Source organism: Lathamus discolor, chromosome 21 (assembly GCF_037157495.1).
Source record: "Lathamus discolor isolate bLatDis1 chromosome 21, bLatDis1.hap1, whole genome shotgun sequence".
NCBI classification, from domain to species: Eukaryota; Metazoa; Chordata; class Aves; order Psittaciformes; family Psittacidae; genus Lathamus; species Lathamus discolor.
The window spans coordinates 16,713-32,714 of record NC_088904.1 but is presented as its reverse complement, the minus strand read 5'-3'; the positions used below and the strand labels follow the sequence as shown (position 1 = coordinate 32,714).

The following is a 16,002-nucleotide window of genomic DNA, read 5'->3' as shown; positions in this document are numbered from 1 at the left end:
GATGTGCTCTTCTCTGTGGGCATCCCATGCCTACCTGCTGAGCTCTGATGAAGGAAGGAGGCAAGGAAGGACAGCAGGAAGAAGAGGGATGAGCTGGGGTGGTGTGGGCAGGGATCAGAGGGAGCCAGGGGCAGCTGGGAGGGGGTACAGTCCCTGCCACCTTTTCCCCATCTTACCTGTCTCTGGGATGCTTCTCTGCAGAAGGAGCGTTTCGTCAAACTCCTTGACCAGCTGCACAACTCGCTGCGGATTGACCTGTCCATGTACCGGGTAAAGTGCCTGACAATAATCAGTTTTGGCTGTTTTCTTCCACTCTACCCACCCTGTTGAGAGTTCTGTCTTTTCTTCCCCTTTGGCAGAACAATTTCCCTGCCAGCAGCCCCGAACGGCTGCAGGATCTTAAGTCCACAGTGGATTTACTGACCAGCATCACCTTCTTTCGGATGAAGGTATTGATGGGGTCCTACTCACCCCATCCCCTAACAGGGGAGCTGACCCCCACTGGCCCCAGTTCTTTGCAAGGTTGGGGTCCTGTGGTAGCTCCTTGGTGGCTGGCTGGGGCTGTGAGTCTGCCTCCAGCACCGCTCCCCCCTCCCACGCCTAGGTCCAGGAGCTGCAGAGCCCACCACGAGCCAGCCAGGTAGTGAAGGACTGTGTGAAAGCCTGCCTCAACTCCACCTACGAGTACATCTTCAACAACTGCCACGAGCTGTACAGCCGCGAGTACCAGACGGACCCGGTGTGTGGGGCAGGGGGAACTGGGATGCATTGGAATGCTGTGGGGGAATCTCATTTCCGCCACTGACCTCCCTGTTCCCTGGCCTTTTCCTTTGTGATGCTCCTGCTCCCTCTCCAGAGTGCTCAGTCCCATATAGAATGAAGCCCAAGCCTTGGGCAGGGTTTGAGACCCACTGCTGTGGGGCTGAGACTGGAGGCAAACAAGGGTGGCCTATGTAGGGGCCTCCAGGGTGTTCCTAGAGCCCTCCTGCCTCCTTGTTAGCCCTGCTACAAAATCAGACCCCATGGGTGGGGTGACCAGAGCCTCTGCTGTGTCCCCATCACTCCAGACTAAGAAAGGCGAAGTGCCCCCTGAGGAGCAGGGCCCCAGCATCAAAAACTTAGACTTCTGGTCCAAGCTCATCACGCTGATAGTCTCCATTATCGAGGAAGACAAGAATTCCTACACACCCTGCCTGAACCAGTGAGTAGGTGCCAGGAAAGGGGACCCTGCATTGCACTTGGGGGGATGCCCATGTGGTGGCAATGGTGGCTTTAGTCTTTTGGAAATGGGTTATAACATTTATTCTACAGTTGGGAAACCAAGGAAGGTGGGAGGTGTATGGGGATGTGCCTTCAAAGCAAAGGGCTGGTCCACCCTGTGTCTGCACTGTCCCCTTGCCCCAGGTTCCCCCAAGAACTGAATGTGGGGAAGATCAGTGCTGAGGTGATGTGGAACCTCTTCGCTCAGGATATGAAGTATGCGATGGAGGGTGAGTCCCACCACATCTCACTCTTACCTGGCTAGGGAGCCCAGAACCAGGCAGGAGCTGCACTCTGCTCCCACCTCACCTGTTCCCTGGGCAAACCCATTTCACCCCCTCATCAACACGATGCCTAGCTTAAACCCACCAAGGAGCACTTCCATCTTCACCTTGTCACCCTGGCATACCCAGCACTGCTTCTGGGGCAAATGTGTCCTCCCTTGCCATGGTTTGGGGCTTGAAGGAAAAGCCCTCCCCATGGCACTCGCCTTCCCTGTGCAGAGCACGACAAGCACCGCCTGTGCAAGAGTGCGGATTACATGAACCTGCACTTCAAGGTGAAGTGGCTTTACAACGAGTATGTCACCGAGCTGCCCTCCTTCAAGAGTCGTGTGCCTGAGTACCCTGCGTGAGTGCAGCCCTCGGGAGGCAGGGGTGGGGGTACTTGTGCCCTGGGGGCTACTGGCCTCACTGGGGATGGATCTCTCTTCCAGCTGGTTTGAGCCCTTTGTTATCCAGTGGCTGGATGAGAATGAAGAGGTGTCGCGGGATTTCCTGCACGGAGCACTGGAGCGGGACAAGAAGGATGGGGTATGAACAGGACTGTCAGTGGGCACAGGAACTGCAGCTGGGGGTGGGTGAGGGGCTTGTCCCTCAATACCCAGTGTGTCGCAGCCAGGGCCAATGTCTCCCTTCTCGCCTCCTGCTGATACAGCCTCTTGCTCCCCCAGTTCCAGCAGACATCAGAGCACGCGCTCTTCTCTTGCTCCGTGGTGGACGTCTTCTCCCAGCTCAACCAGAGCTTTGAGATCATCAAGAAACTTGAGTGCCCTGATCCCCAGATTGTTGGGCACTACATGCGACGGTTTGCCAAGGTGGGCAGCTGCCAGGCCAGTGGCACGCTTAGGAACCCCAATTCCAGCCCTGGCGCAGGGTTTCTGGGCTCCCTTTGCCGTCTCCCATCCTGCTGTGGGCAGCAGCGTACAGCACAGATTGCTCCACCTCTAATGGTGATGCTCAGGCAAATATGCCATCAGCAGACCCTGTGGCTCTCCCATGTTTGCTAGCACAGAAGATTAGATAATTAATGAGTTAATTGAGATAATTAATGAGTTAATTGATTAATTTAGATTAAATTCACTGGCTCACTGCAGTGTGGGGTGGGATTGGATGTAGGCTTGATGGCTGGTGCTTTTGTAGCTATGTGGATGATGGAGCTGTCTGTGGACACCAGAAGTGCTGGATCTGTTTTCTAGGGCCTGTGCTCATGCAGCTCCTGGTGCATCCATGGGGCCAAAGGGTCTAGGGGTTGCAGGGTGTATCCAGGCATTGGGTTGTTTCACTGCTGTGGGACTCATGGTCTCCCTTTCTCCATCCTTCCTCCTTGTTCCTGATGTCTGGGTGTCTTTGTTCCTGCCTTACTGGCTGCAGACCATCAGCAATGTTCTACTCCAGTATGCTGAGATCATCTCCAAGGATTTTGCTTCATACTGCTCCAAGGAGAAGGAGAAAGTGGTGATGTATCTCCCTTCTGCTTGCTACCTGCCTGGTGCTGCCAGGCAGGACTGTCCACACATGGTGACCCCAACCACCACCTCAGCTCCAAAGCTGGTACCCATGAAGCAGGTCCTGCCCTTGGTCTCTGCCTGATGTCAGTCCCTGAAATGCTAGCAGGCAGAGCTCCATACCATTACTGTTCTCATGTACCCCAGTACAGGGTGGGAGGGACTTGGCATGGTGGGCAGCTGTTCTGGCCACATCTGTTGGTGCTGACTCCCTCCTCCACCTCACTCCTCCAGCCATGCATCCTGATGAACAACATCCAGCAGCTCCGTGTCCAGCTCGAGAAGATGTTTGAAGCCATGGGTGGGAAGGAGGTGTGTATCAGGGTCTTTGGGAGGGAGCCCTATGGAGAGGCTGGATCTGTCCCCTCTCCCCAGAAGCAGACCCTTTCCTGGCTCCACAGTGCTGGGAGAAGACCTCAGTTCCTCACTTCTGTATGGGATCACAGCGTCCCACCATGTCAGATGATGGATGGGCTTCACCCTGCCAACGGGTGCATTTAGGGTGTAGAGACCCCCCTGTGGACTGGGTCAGGGGCTCTGGTAGCTTCTCCAACATGTCCCTCTTTCAGCTGGACACAGAAGCCAGTGATATCCTTAAGGAGCTCCAGGTGAAACTGAACAATGTCCTGGATGAGCTGAGTCGAGTCTTTGCCACCAGGTACACCCAGACAAGAGGGTATGGGCAGTGGGTCAAGGAGAGGTTTAGGGGTCCAGGAGCTGTGGCTGGGGCCAGGCTGGGTACTTTGCTTGGCCAAGCAGGTCCTGGGCATGGCCATAGGGATGCTGAGCTGCCTGGGTGTTGCGGTCCCCAGTTTCCAGCCGCACATTGAAGAGTGTGTGAAGCAGATGGGCGACATCCTGGGCCAGGTGAAGGGCACTGGCAACGTCCCTGCCAGCACCTGCAGCAGTGTTGCACAGGATGCTGACAACGTCCTGCAGCCCATCATGGACCTCCTGGACAGCAAGTGAGTGTAGGGGCCAGGAGGGACCCACCACCCTTCCTGATGCTCCTGACTCACTCCAGAGGTCTGGAGAACCTGCAGGGTCAGGATGGCTGGGAAGGGGGTGACAATGGGGGTGCCATTCTGGGACCTTCAGCCCTGTCCCCTCTCTGCAGCCTGACGCTCTTTGCCAAGATCTGTGAGAAGACAGTACTGAAGCGTGTACTGAAGGAGCTCTGGAAGCTGGTTATGAACACAATGGAGAAGACCATTGTCCTGCCCCCACTTACTGATCAGACGGTGAGTGAGACAGGGAGGGGGACCAGGGACGGGGGACCCTGGAACTGAGAAGGATGGCTGACTGGGGCCAGAGTGAGACATTGGTGGTCCGGTGCCTTCACTAGCTCCTGGGGGGTTGGGGACTTTGGCAGCCTCCCCAGACTGGCTCCCAGCTCATGGCCAGGCAAGGGATGGAGGAGAGAAAGGTCATCATAGTGCAGCCTGGCATGCTCTCGGCTGCCTTTGCCAAAGGACCTTCCTGCCATCTCCATCATGGCACCAAGAGGGCACTGGTCTTTCCACCCTTCCCTCTGAGCTAGGCAACATCACGAGACATGCCCATCAGTGCTGGCTGTGAACATGGTCCCTGTGCCAAGAGGTGGATCAGGAGGCTCTTGGAGTGTGGGGAGTCACAACATCTTGGCTTTGCTGTGGGGCTGGAATTGCCTGGGGAGCAGGGATTGGCTTTGCAGGGATGGGGGTAATGTGGGGATGAGGTGTCATGTCCCTTCAGCGGGACTGAACTATTTCTTCCTCATAGGCTGAACTGTTTCTAGGGAACCTGGGTAAAGCCCTGCTGGTCCCTCCTCAAAGGGAGGTTGCCTACAGGCTTCAGGTCTCTGTATCACACTGCTGTGTGTATCCTCCCTTGCACAGTCATGTACCCTGAGGATTCCTGGGGAAGCTCTTCACTTAGGGTCAGGAAGGGAATGGTAACACTGAGGGCTCTGGCCCAACTATGTATTCATCCTTGTCACTCTCAGTGACTTCTGTCACTGTCACAAAGTTGGGCTCAGGCTCTTACTTGGAGTCCCTGGAGCCATCATCTGCTGTGTCACTTCCCTGGTGCTGTGGGAATCTTTATGCTGTATCGGTAAGAGACAGCATGTTGGTGACATGTCAGCCCTCAATGGTACCACCTTACTGGCACCTTGTTACAGGCCAGAGCCTGACTCAGGTCAACTCTGCATCACTCCCAGCCAGAGTGACACACCCTTGGCCAAAGCTGGCCAAATCTACCAGGAACGCTGGTGCCACTCCAGTTGCCATCCCAGTCCCTGTCTCTGTCCCTTCATGGCCATGTGTGACTATGCATGTTCTGGAGGCAGTGAGCCCTGTGCTGAGGGCAGAGGAGGTGGCATGGACATGTAGATCTGTGTATTTTCCTGTGGGGAGACAGTCCTTGGAAGGGTCTGGTCCCTATGGCTGGTGACTTGGGGCTATGTGTCAGAGCTGAGTGTTGAGGGGGGTTCACTGGGTCCCTGGAGCTCAGTCCCCCTGCCACAGTAAGGATGGAGTAGGCAGGTTGGGTCACCTTGGGGCTGTGGAGACCAGTGATGCCGGTGGCAGCGCATGGATGCTGAGTGCTGTGGCATGTCAGATAGTGTACGCCCCTGGCTCTGCTGTTCCTCTTGCCTGGTGGGGATCAGGGGGGTAGCCAGGGCTGGGGAGGATGGAGGAAGGGGCCGACACTCATGCCGTGGTTGTTCTCTCCAATTGCTCCCCTTGCCTCTCAATGGCAGATGATTGTAAGTACGGCAGCCCTCTGTCTGTCTGTCTGTCTGTCTGCTGTGTGTCGGTCCTGGCCCCGCCGGTTCCTGTCTCGTGTGGCTGCCCGCACCCTGCCCACACCCTCCTTTGGCTCCCGACATGGCCCACCTCTGTGGTCCCCATCCTTGTGCTGCCCGCTTGGCACTGGCTCCTGGCAGGCATTTACCTGGGTTGGGGGGTGGAAAGAAAGGTCTTGCAGAGATTCAAGGGAGCTGGATGTGCGGAAGTGCAAGGGTTAGTGGTGGTGTGGGTGAGCACGGGGATGGGGCAGTGCCATGTAATCAGGGACAGTCAAATCCAGGTTAATCATGTCATGTTTCATGCTGAAGCCACTGGAGACATGAGTAGGGGGAGTGGTGTGTGCCTGGCAGTCAGGGTTGCTCTTCCTGACCCCTTTTGCCTGAGTTTCTACTTGAGGCTCTGGCTGGCGGGTGGCTGTGGTAAGGGTTGAAGGCAGAGGCCTGTGGAGAGGAGCATCTCCCTGGGACACAACAGTCGCTGGTCCTGTTGTTCAGTGGTGGCCCAAGTTGCTGGCATGAGTCATGGGACCTTTTCCTTGCCCAGGATACAGCGCTGGGAGCCTGGACTCCTGGGTTTCCTTCTTGGCATTCCTGCTGAGTCCCTGCATGGCTTTGACTGAGCAGTTTCGTTTTGTCCTCTTCTGCTCAGTCTGTGGCCATGGGCTTATGCCCTGTGGGGCAAAGGAAGGGCCACATCCACTCCCAATCCTGCTCCCACCCCTGCTTTGACCATGGGCACCTTTGCAAGGTTGTGTGGGTTCTGGTGGTTGGGTGCTGTTGCCAGTCCCTGTGGGAACAAATTCCTGTACTGTCCCCCAACACCATTTCTTTCCAAAAGCAGCATTTGGAGAGACCCTGGCTCAGCCTGGGCTGAGCCTCCCCTTGGCCCCGCAGGGACCCCATGGGCTCAGCTTTGCTGAGACTATCAGGGGACTAGGATGGTGTCAGCTCACTCAGGGTACAGGGTCCTGAGAGGCTGATTAGGAACCCTCGACATGGCACTGCTGCCCCATTTTACAGTTTCTCTTGGCCTGGGTCAGTGTGGGGTTGTCGCAGGGCCCAGCACTGCATGGACCAGAATGCTGCGTGTGAAACTCAAGTACAGCTGCCCCCTCCCTGTCTCCTCCCCAGTGTTGCAGGGGAATGTGGGAGCACCAGAGGCTTCCCACACGCAGTGCTACCTGGCTCCTGCCTCCCTATTATCCCACTGGGGACCAGTCCCCCGTGTGCTCAGCATCCCTTATATACCAGCAGGAACCAGCTGCCGTAAGCCCTGCATCCCCGTGTGGGAAATCGTTCCCCATCAGTGACATTGTGTGTTCCAGTGAGAATCAATTGGCCAAGCATACAAGAGACACCTGTGCCTCACTGACCCAGCATCCCCCTGCAGATCAGTCCCCCACTAACCCTGTATCCCAGTGGGGACCAGTCCACCATGGGCTTAGCACCCTCAAGAGGGACCATTTCCCCACTGGCTGTTAACTGTCCTTGAGGAGCTCACCTGTGTCTTTGCCACCAGCTCGTGGTCACCCCATGTGCCCAGCCTTGTCCTTCTCTCCTTGTGTCCCATCCCATTCTGTCTCCCCACCCCACCACTCAACCTCTGACATTGCTTCTACAGGGCACGCTCTTGAGAAAACATGGCAAGGGGACAGAGAAGGTAAATAGCTGTGGGCTACATATGTGTCATTGCCCCGTGGCCACACTCGTGGCCCTGCACCCACCTGCTGTGGAGGCCCAGGCTTGTCAGCGCTTACTCTGTTGTGCTGTCTGGATGTGCCATTGCCTGCGTGGCCTGTGGAGGTGTGCTGTGTTGCCTGGGACGTGCTGCCTGTGTGCAGGATGGGCGCAGTAACCTTTTTCTGTGTCGCCTGGGATAGGGAGCGGTTGTCGTGTTGTGTTGAGCCCCTGTGGGGTGGGTATGTGGGGTGTTACCCATCCCCAGGCAGCCATGCATTGCTCAGCACCCTTCCCAATGCCTGTCTAGAACAGCATGGGGCATCCCAGCCATAAACCTGTCCCACCCCTGGAGGCACAGGAAGAGGTCAGCCCCGGAATGCTGGGAATGTGCAGGGCACACTGGAGGCCATGGGGTTGCTGAGGTCCCCTGGACCTCTGAGCCTGCTCCCTCCTGCTGCTGTGGGGGGCCTCAGGAAGGCTCACTGAGCCCCAAAACTTGCTGAAAGGGCTTTCTCCAGCCACATGGGCTCTCCCTCTGTCTGGGTGCTCCCCACTGCTGGGCTGGGGGCCCAGCACAGCCCTGAGGGCTGCATGCTCCCAAAACCCACACCTCAGGAAGAGCCACGCTGGCATCTGTCTGGGCGATGCCTCACCCTCTCATAGGTGATGCTGTGTCCTGCCCCAGTTTGTTGAGAGTGCTGTGCGAGCTGCTTACCTCCACCAGCTGATATTTCCCCAGCCCCAAACAAGGTGGGGAACAGGCCTGCCCCACTCAGGAAGTATCCTTAGTCCTGCTGAACCCATCATGGCTTGCTCATCACAGGCTCAGCAGCAAGCATGTGGGGCTGAGCCTTTGCAGATGTGAACTGGTGCTGAACCAATTCACACCTGCAAGCAGTGGAGAACTGGGCACAGCCAGAGGAGCTGTTCTGGGCAAGAGCCCACATGACTGGGGGTTGTGGGGGGCCTGGACCTGTGGCTGGCTGCTGCTGGGGCCACCAGTAACTGTCCCTTGCTGTTCTCTTCCAGAGCAGGGTGAAGCTGCCCAGTCACACTGAAGTAAGGACATGGCTCTTCTGCTCCCCACTTGGCTCTGGTCCTTCCTCTTGCCTCCTCCCTGTCCCTTGTCCCATGTGCTGTGGGGTGTGTGGGGGTCCCAGCTCAGTGCAGTATTCCATTGTGCTCTGTCTGGGAGCCACCAGTGTCCCCAGCTCCCAGCCTGTTCACCAACTGTGAGAGATGGGGACAGCAAGTGAATGGGACAGTGTCTCAGGAGTGAGAAGGACAGAAAGGGTTAGTGGGGGGGGTACAGAGTAAGAGCATGGGGGAACCAGACCCCTGCAGAAGGTAATGGTTCCTGGGATAGATGCTGGGGGTTGGGAAGGAGTGGAGCTACGGGTGCTGGGGGAAGGAGGTGGGAATCGCTGGCTCTGTCCCAAGGGGCCTGTGCTCATCCAGTTGCGTGTTGCACACTGGAGGGCTTGAGAAGGGGAACTTGTGCTCAGCCCAGTGAGCAGGCAGTAGAACAGGGAAGTGAGCGGGATCTGCCTGTGCCATGGGGCTACGTCCCTAGGAGCTATGCCAGTGGGTCCCATGGAATGGCTTCATGGCCTCTGCCCATGGTGGTGGCATGGCACAGGGCAGATGAAGGCAGCCAGGGGCTCCCATCTGCCATGTTCCTGGGGTGAACAGAGGTTGGGGAACATCCCTGGGGTTGGGACTGGGCAGAGGTCTGGGTAGCAGGAGCGTGTTTGGCTCTGCTGCTAGCACTGTGGGGTACAGGGGGATCGTGTCGCATCCTCCCTGTGCCCACTGTCCCCCTGCATTCGCTCTCTGCTCCCCAGTGTTGTACAACTGTCCAAGTGGTGCCAGTGATGTGCCGTGCTGGGCTTTGTTGGATGCAGAAGTAGGTGCTTGGGCACCACAGGGAGCAGGATGGGACCCTTCGGCCAAGCTATTTGTGCTGAGCAGGGTGTGAGGTCCCTGATGCCACAATGATGTCCTGTCTTTGGGTCCCCAGGTCCCAAGCCACCCACATGCAGTGAGATCTCAGTGGCTGGGGTGCGCACTCACATCACCATACCCAGTAGCCCCTGGGGCTCTCTGGGGAGCGTTATTCCATCCCTCTGGAGCCTGGGGGAGCCTCCAGAGCTGCAGCAAGCTCCTGGCACCATGTGCCAGCCTGGCCATGGCACCCCCCAGCTTGGCCACTCACTGGGGCTGTTCCTGTCTCTGTTCTCTGCAGGGCACACAGATGATTTTCAACGCAGCCAAGGAGCTGGGGCAGCTCTCCAAGCTGAAGGTGAGGGCTGGGAGGGTGGGCTGGGGGCAGATGATCTGTTCTCTCTGTGCTAAGGCTGGCACTGGCACTGTTGCAAGGACCCCCCCAGTACTTGTTTTTTGGCATGTTTGGGGCAAGGGGAATGGGGCCCTGGTTTCATACTGAAAGCAGAATTCATGCCCTGTAGGACCACATGGTACGGGAGGAAGCCAAGAGCCTGACCCCAAAGCAATGTGCAGTGGTGGAGCTGGCACTGGACACCATCAAGGTAAGGGTATTCTGGGGAACATAGGGATGTCCCTGAGGGCCTTAGTCCTGGAAGGGCACTGGAGGAGCTCTAGCAGAGCTGCTGAGGGCCCCAAGACCATTCTCCCTCCTCTAGCAATACTTCCATGCCGGTGGCGTGGGGCTGAAGAAGACATTCCTGGAGAAGAGCCCCGACTTGCAGTCGCTGCGCTATGCCCTGTCCCTCTACACCCAGGCTACTGACCTCCTCATCAAAACCTTTGTGCAGACCCAGGCTTCGCAGGGTAGGATGCACTGCCCTGGCCCTCCGACCCAGGCCCCCTCTCCCCTTGCATGTGGTTGGTTGCCCCACTGCCAGGTCTCTATGTCACAGTGGGGTTGGGGGGCCCCAGGTAGGCTCATGGAGGGGTGGGAGGGATAGATGGGGAGAAGAGCTTCTTGCTCCCATGGTTTGCAGGTGAAGAGGGACCACGGGTGCCCAAAAGCAGCCTGGTACCTCCAAGTTCCCCACCAGCAACAACAGTGTGTCCCCAGTGCCAAGGCATGGCTAGGCTGGCACAGAAATGGGGCCTGTGGGTAGGGGAGATCACCCTCTGGTCCCTGTCACCCAGTACAGACACCTCTGGTCCAGTGCTGCGTTGTAGTTGACAACTTGGCCAAACAGATGCTGTGCCAGAGCCTGTCCTGGGCATGCTGGGTGCCCCACATACCCCATGATTTGGGATCTGTTCAGAATGCCAGGCGCTGCCCCTGCCACACAGCCATGTGCTGGGCACCCTCTGGGGTACGACCTCCTCTCTAAATGCTGTTCTTTTGCTGCTTGAGGAGGGGACAGATACGCTCTGTTGCAGTCATGGGCTGCTGTACAGTGCCCCAGCCAGGCTTGTCTGTGTCCTCGGGGAGTGGGATGTGCATTTGCTGTCTGTGTTTCCTCGCAAGGGACAACTGTCCTGTCTGTGCATCCTGTTACAGCTGTGTTGGTGGGGTGGCCTTGGGTTTGGTTGGTGCCAGCACTACTGGGCACAGCCGGGTAGTGCCCAGTACTCCTGTGTTGCTGCAGTGTGGTCCAGATGCTCGGCTGCTCATCTGTCTGTGAGATCTGATCTCTTTCTCTCTGTTTTCTCCCCTTCTCTTTTACTGATCCTATCCCCCCCCACACATTGTCTCCTTCCTTCTCTCTTCATCTACTCTGTGCTGTGTCTCTGTCTCATTCTCTCTCCTTCCCACTAGTCCATGGTGGGAAAGGTATTAGGTTTACCCTTAGTGAAGAAATTTATCCTGAGAAGGGTATGTGTGCTGCTTGCCCGCCCCTGCACCCACCTGCCACCGGCCTGGGCTAGTAATAGTCCAGCACTGTGTGCTGGGGTGGCCACGAGCCTCATCCCAGCATTGCCAGCCTTGGGTGCCCTTCTTGTGGCCAGAGCTGCAGCCCTGTGCCCACAGACTCCCACTCCCACAGCTGTTCTGAGCTGAATTTGGAGGAGCTGTACTCAGCTGTATTGACAACCCCTGCCCCATACCAGGTTAGGTCTGGGCACCTTGCATTGTCCCCAGTGCTGCTGCCTGGGGGTGGGAACCTGCCCTGACCTCCATGCAAGCTGGGAGCTGTCCCCTTGGGACATGTGGCACCAGGGGAGGCCATGCCCATGTCCCCCATCCCCTCCACGCTGCTGCCAGAAGGACCATTACTAGCCTTGCTCCGGTGAGCTCTGCCCGCCTGCTCCAGGGCGTGAGGAATGAGCCCAGCTCCATGGGCCCTGCTTGGCCTCCTTGGCACCTGGAGGGGCCAGGACTGCACCCCATGCTTGGCCTCCCGTACCCAGACACCCCGTCCTCACCTGCCATCAGCTCCATCTCAGCTCAGCATGCAGCACTGCCTGTAGGGATGGGGTGCCGGGCTTTGTGGAGGATGAGGGTAGATGGAGAGGAAAGCGTGCCATCACCACCTCACATGGCCTGGCATCCTTGTGCTGGGGGCCATGAGGTGACAAGTGGGGACACGTCCTTTTTCCCACTGTTATTTCTACCCTGGGAGCTTTCCGCTGAGCTGAGTTCGATCTCCTTGGCCCTGTCTGACACCCAGACCCTGTCCCTCTGCCTTGCACCCCCTCCTTCACCCATGAGTGCATGCATGGCTCCTGGAGGGGAGGGGGTGTGCTGGGCTGTTGGTCACAGGTCACCTGAATTCCCCAGGGATGGAGGGGATACAGGAGGAGGCAGGTCAGCCTTGAACCCTGGCAGGGCCATGGCTGCCTTTTGGCATAATGGCCAGGTCAGGTCCCTTCTGCTCAGTCCTGTGCCCATACTTGCATCCATGTGTGGACTACTGACAGCACCCCCTGCCCTGTGCTTATAGGAGGTGGAGCAGGGCTACTGTCCCCTGCCCCATCCCACCCAGACACCTCAGCCCCTGCCTGGGCAAGTGGGGGCTCACTGGGTCCTGCTGATATGGGGTGGCGTGACAGAGAGCCAGCCTGGTACTGGGGTTGTCCTGCTGTGCCCCCAGCCCTGCCTGGTGCCAGCCCCAGCCATCCATGACAGTTGCTTCATCCATGCTGCTCTCCTCAGAACTCTTTAGCAGAGGCTACATTGGGCCAAGTGCTGCTGCCCTTGGTGGGTGACCTGCCTCCTCCAGTGGGGTTGGTGGTGGACATCAGGGACGCAGTAGGAATGAGCACTCATATCACCTCCCTTTGCTATGCAGGCTCTGGTGTGGATGACCCTGTTGGGGAGGTGTCCATCCATGTGGAGCTCTTCACCCACCCAGGCACTGGTGAACACAAAGTCACTGTCAAAGGTGGGTTCTGCCAGCTGGGATGCTCAGATCTGGCAGTGCTCCATGAGGCTCATATGCTCCCTGTTTGCAGTGGTGGCTGCGAATGACCTCAGATGGCAAACGTCGGGCATCTTCCGTCCCTTCATTGAGGTCAACATCATCGGGCCCCACCTCAGTGACAAGAAGAGGAAATTTGCCACCAAATCCAAGAACAACAGCTGGGCCCCCAAGTACAATGAGAGCTTCCAGTTGTGAGTGATGCTGCAGGGCTTGGGATGCGGGGCTGGGCTGGGCAATGCATCTGCCCCATGGTGGGGTCTTGCCAGGGAGTTTGGGATATTTTAGATGTTTTCTCATTGGTAAAAGCAGGGATTGAGGAAAGGGGAAAAAAAAAAAAGACTGTGGGGAGGTAGCACCCAGGTGTCCTGTGGCAGAACCAGGGGACCTGGAAGTATGACCCACTGTGATGACTGCTTGTCCCTTGCCCTTCTGCAGCACGCTGGGTGTGGAGACTGGCCCCGAGTGCTATGAACTGCAGGTGTGTGTGAAAGATTACTGCTTCGCCCGCGAGGACCGGACGGTGGGCATCGCTGTCCTGCAGCTCCGCGATATCCTGCAGCGACCTGGCTGCGCCTGCTGGCTGCCCCTGGGCCGCCGTATCCACATGGATGACACCGGCCTCACTGTCCTCCGCATCCTCTCTCAGCGCAACAATGATGAGGTGGCCAAGGAATTTGTCAAGCTCAAGTCAGATACACGCTCAGCTGAGGAGGGCAGCAATTAAACCCTTGTCATTTCCCCAGCCCTCTCCCCCCACTCCTGGCTCCTTTTCTACACCGTCCTCCAGCCATGTAAAAGCCATAAGAGTGGCCACAAGAGGAGTCTCCTTCCCTGTGCTGGTGAGGGGGGGGTGGTGTGGCTGCAGTGACAGACCCATGCCACCTTTCCCTCAGCCAGACTGTCTCGGTGGCAGTGATGCAGAGCATGGCCATGCCACCCTTCCACCCCAATGGGAAGGTGCTAGATCTGGTGGGGCTGCAGGAAAAGGCTAGATCCAGACTGGGTGCCTGAGATGGAGGAACCGCAGTGGCCCATCCCTGACCCTACCCTGTCCTACCCAGACCTCATCAGGCAATGAAAGGAAAGAGCTGGAGGTGAAGGTGGGACGGGTGTCTCATCCCACCCCTGCGGGTATTGATGAGTTGCTAGCACAGCACAATGTCCCCTTGTCCCAGTCCCTCAAGTGTCTTCAGGCACCCTGGGGGTCAGGGAGGCTCCCACCCACTGAGCACCCTGTACATATGTAAATCGCTGTACATACACTGGCAGCTGGCCATGTTCTGTACCTGGAAGGGCTATTGGGGCTGTTGGGTTGAGGGGTGCAGCCCCCACATACCCTGCACAGGGTCCCCTCTTGGATGGCAGTGGCACCACTGGGGCCAGGAGCAGCAGGGATTAGCCTCCAGCCCATACCCTGTCTTCCCTGCCTTGCCCCACCATGGGCTGCCCTATTGCTGCCCCCAGGATGCCAGGGGTTGGGGGTAAGGGCTGGAAGTGCTGGAGTACAGGAACCCATCTCCCTTTGCTCTGGCCAGTGGGTTCAGCCATGCCTGTGCAGTGCAGCAGTGCCCATGAGACCTCCTTGGTGCAAGAAAGACCCCTCCCATCCCCAGCCCAGAGGACCCCTTGCCTCTCAGTTTCCCATTAACCACCATTTCTGTGTGATATGGGGGGGTGTGTGTGTGTGTCTTTTGTAAGTGCCTGGGAGGTTGGGATGTGCAGTGTTGGGGATGGCCCACCCCAGCTGGCTCTAAGTACTGGGAAAGACAGAGGCCTGATGACCCCACAAGTCAATATATCTCTCTCAAGTCCCCTCTCCATCCCAAAACAGGGTACGCTGACTGGCCCCCGTGGTCCTTTTTCTATAGGGTTTGCCTGGGACCAAAGGGTTTAGCTTTCCTCTCGTTATTCTTCAGTGTTTACAGTCCTTTTCTAACCACTGCTCCCACACAGTGAGGCTGCGGCTCAGCCCTGTGCCACCCCCTCCCCCAACCATGGTGCCCCTGGCCCTTTGCTTTCTTCCCAACCTGTCCTGTTTGGCATGTAATTGAACCAACAAATTCTGCTCTTGTAGCACATGTGTCACTGATGCCTGTGTGTCTGTTCCACCGCGTGCGGCACTGCTGGCGGCGGCTACCATGGATGCATGACAGTGAGATGTTTTGCACTATTTTGAATTTTTTGGGCTCTGTAAAAATATTTTATTATAACTGACATTAAAAAGCACACCCTTCACTGCAGCTACTGTGGGGCTATGAGAGAGCAGGCACCCAGGGAGTCTTTATCCCCACTCCCACTCCAATGCACCTTTATGGTTAGCGCACCAAAGATAAATAGCCCAGGAATACTAAAGCAGCTCTGTTCACACTCAGCCTCCCTGAGGGCTGCACTTCAGTGCTGCAAAGCCAAGAAAATGAGGGCAGGGATTAAATGGAACTGGGACAGATCTGTCCTGAGAAGTGACGATATTCTGAACTGCTGTGCTGCAAACTTGCAGGCATGGGAGTGATCAGAGACTTCCAATGTGGACTCACCAAGGGCAAACCTCATACCTCACTAATCTAGTGAGCTCCAGAGAAACCTTGAGGGAGCCCAGAAGGGGCAGAGAAAGTGATACCATGGAGTGATCCTATGCTTCTGAGCTGGTCTGGGCTCCTGGGATGGAGTGAGCTTATGGCAAGCAGGAAGTGCCTGTGGAAGACAATTCTGCCCAGGATCAGCTCCTCTGTAAAGTGCAGCAGGGCTTTATAGGAAGACAAGGAAAACATTAGGGTTTTGTTGGTTTCTTGCCAAAGCCTTACCTCTGTGCTAACAGGGTAGGTCTGGACCAGGCAATAACTTCTGCTGCTGTGACAGCCTCTGGGTGCTTGAGAGAAACTCGACTGGCACTGGAGAGAAAGCTGTCAGGCTAAAGATGTCCTTCAAAATAGTAAAATAATAAAGGCTGCTGTCCTTCAAAACAATATCTCTGTGTAGGTGACAGGAGGGACTGGAACCCGGCAGGTTCATCGGTGCTGCTGCTGCTGGAACAAGCAGGGTGCCAGCACATCGCTGCCAACCTGGGACTCCCAGCCTGTTGCCTCCTCTCCCTGCTGTAGTGGCAGCTGCTTGCTGGCAGAGCA

At 57.1% G+C, this 16,002-nt stretch overlaps 1 protein-coding gene across 8 annotated transcripts in view; it reads left to right on the top strand.

Moving 5' to 3' along the window:
- The window catches only part of UNC13A (unc-13 homolog A), a 33,626-nt gene extending 18,668 nt beyond the window's left edge, over positions 1-14,958 (top strand). For 2 of the 8 annotated variants that reach the window (XM_065658940.1, XM_065658939.1), the window contains exons 22-43: positions 202-270; positions 360-449; positions 605-739; positions 1,068-1,201; positions 1,405-1,490; positions 1,764-1,890; positions 1,976-2,072; positions 2,213-2,356; positions 2,913-2,996; positions 3,281-3,358; positions 3,616-3,704; positions 3,859-4,011; positions 4,164-4,287; positions 7,459-7,497; positions 8,547-8,576; positions 9,763-9,819; positions 9,986-10,066; positions 10,181-10,328; positions 11,275-11,331; positions 12,749-12,841; positions 12,912-13,071; positions 13,316-14,958. In XM_065658940.1, coding sequence (XP_065515012.1) covers positions 202-270; positions 360-449; positions 605-739; positions 1,068-1,201; positions 1,405-1,490; positions 1,764-1,890; positions 1,976-2,072; positions 2,213-2,356; positions 2,913-2,996; positions 3,281-3,358; positions 3,616-3,704; positions 3,859-4,011; positions 4,164-4,287; positions 7,459-7,497; positions 8,547-8,576; positions 9,763-9,819; positions 9,986-10,066; positions 10,181-10,328; positions 11,275-11,331; positions 12,749-12,841; positions 12,912-13,071; positions 13,316-13,604 — 2,364 coding nt within the window. In that variant the 3' untranslated portion in view covers positions 13,605-14,958. The remainder of the gene's footprint in view (positions 1-201; positions 271-359; positions 450-604; positions 740-1,067; positions 1,202-1,404; positions 1,491-1,763; positions 1,891-1,975; positions 2,073-2,212; positions 2,357-2,912; positions 2,997-3,280; positions 3,359-3,615; positions 3,705-3,858; positions 4,012-4,163; positions 4,288-7,458; positions 7,498-8,546; positions 8,577-9,762; positions 9,820-9,985; positions 10,067-10,180; positions 10,329-11,274; positions 11,332-12,748; positions 12,842-12,911; positions 13,072-13,315) is intronic. The other 6 variants (XM_065658943.1, XM_065658941.1, XM_065658946.1 and 3 more) reach the window with 3 other exon arrangements.
- Positions 14,959-16,002: the final 1,044 nt, after the last annotated feature.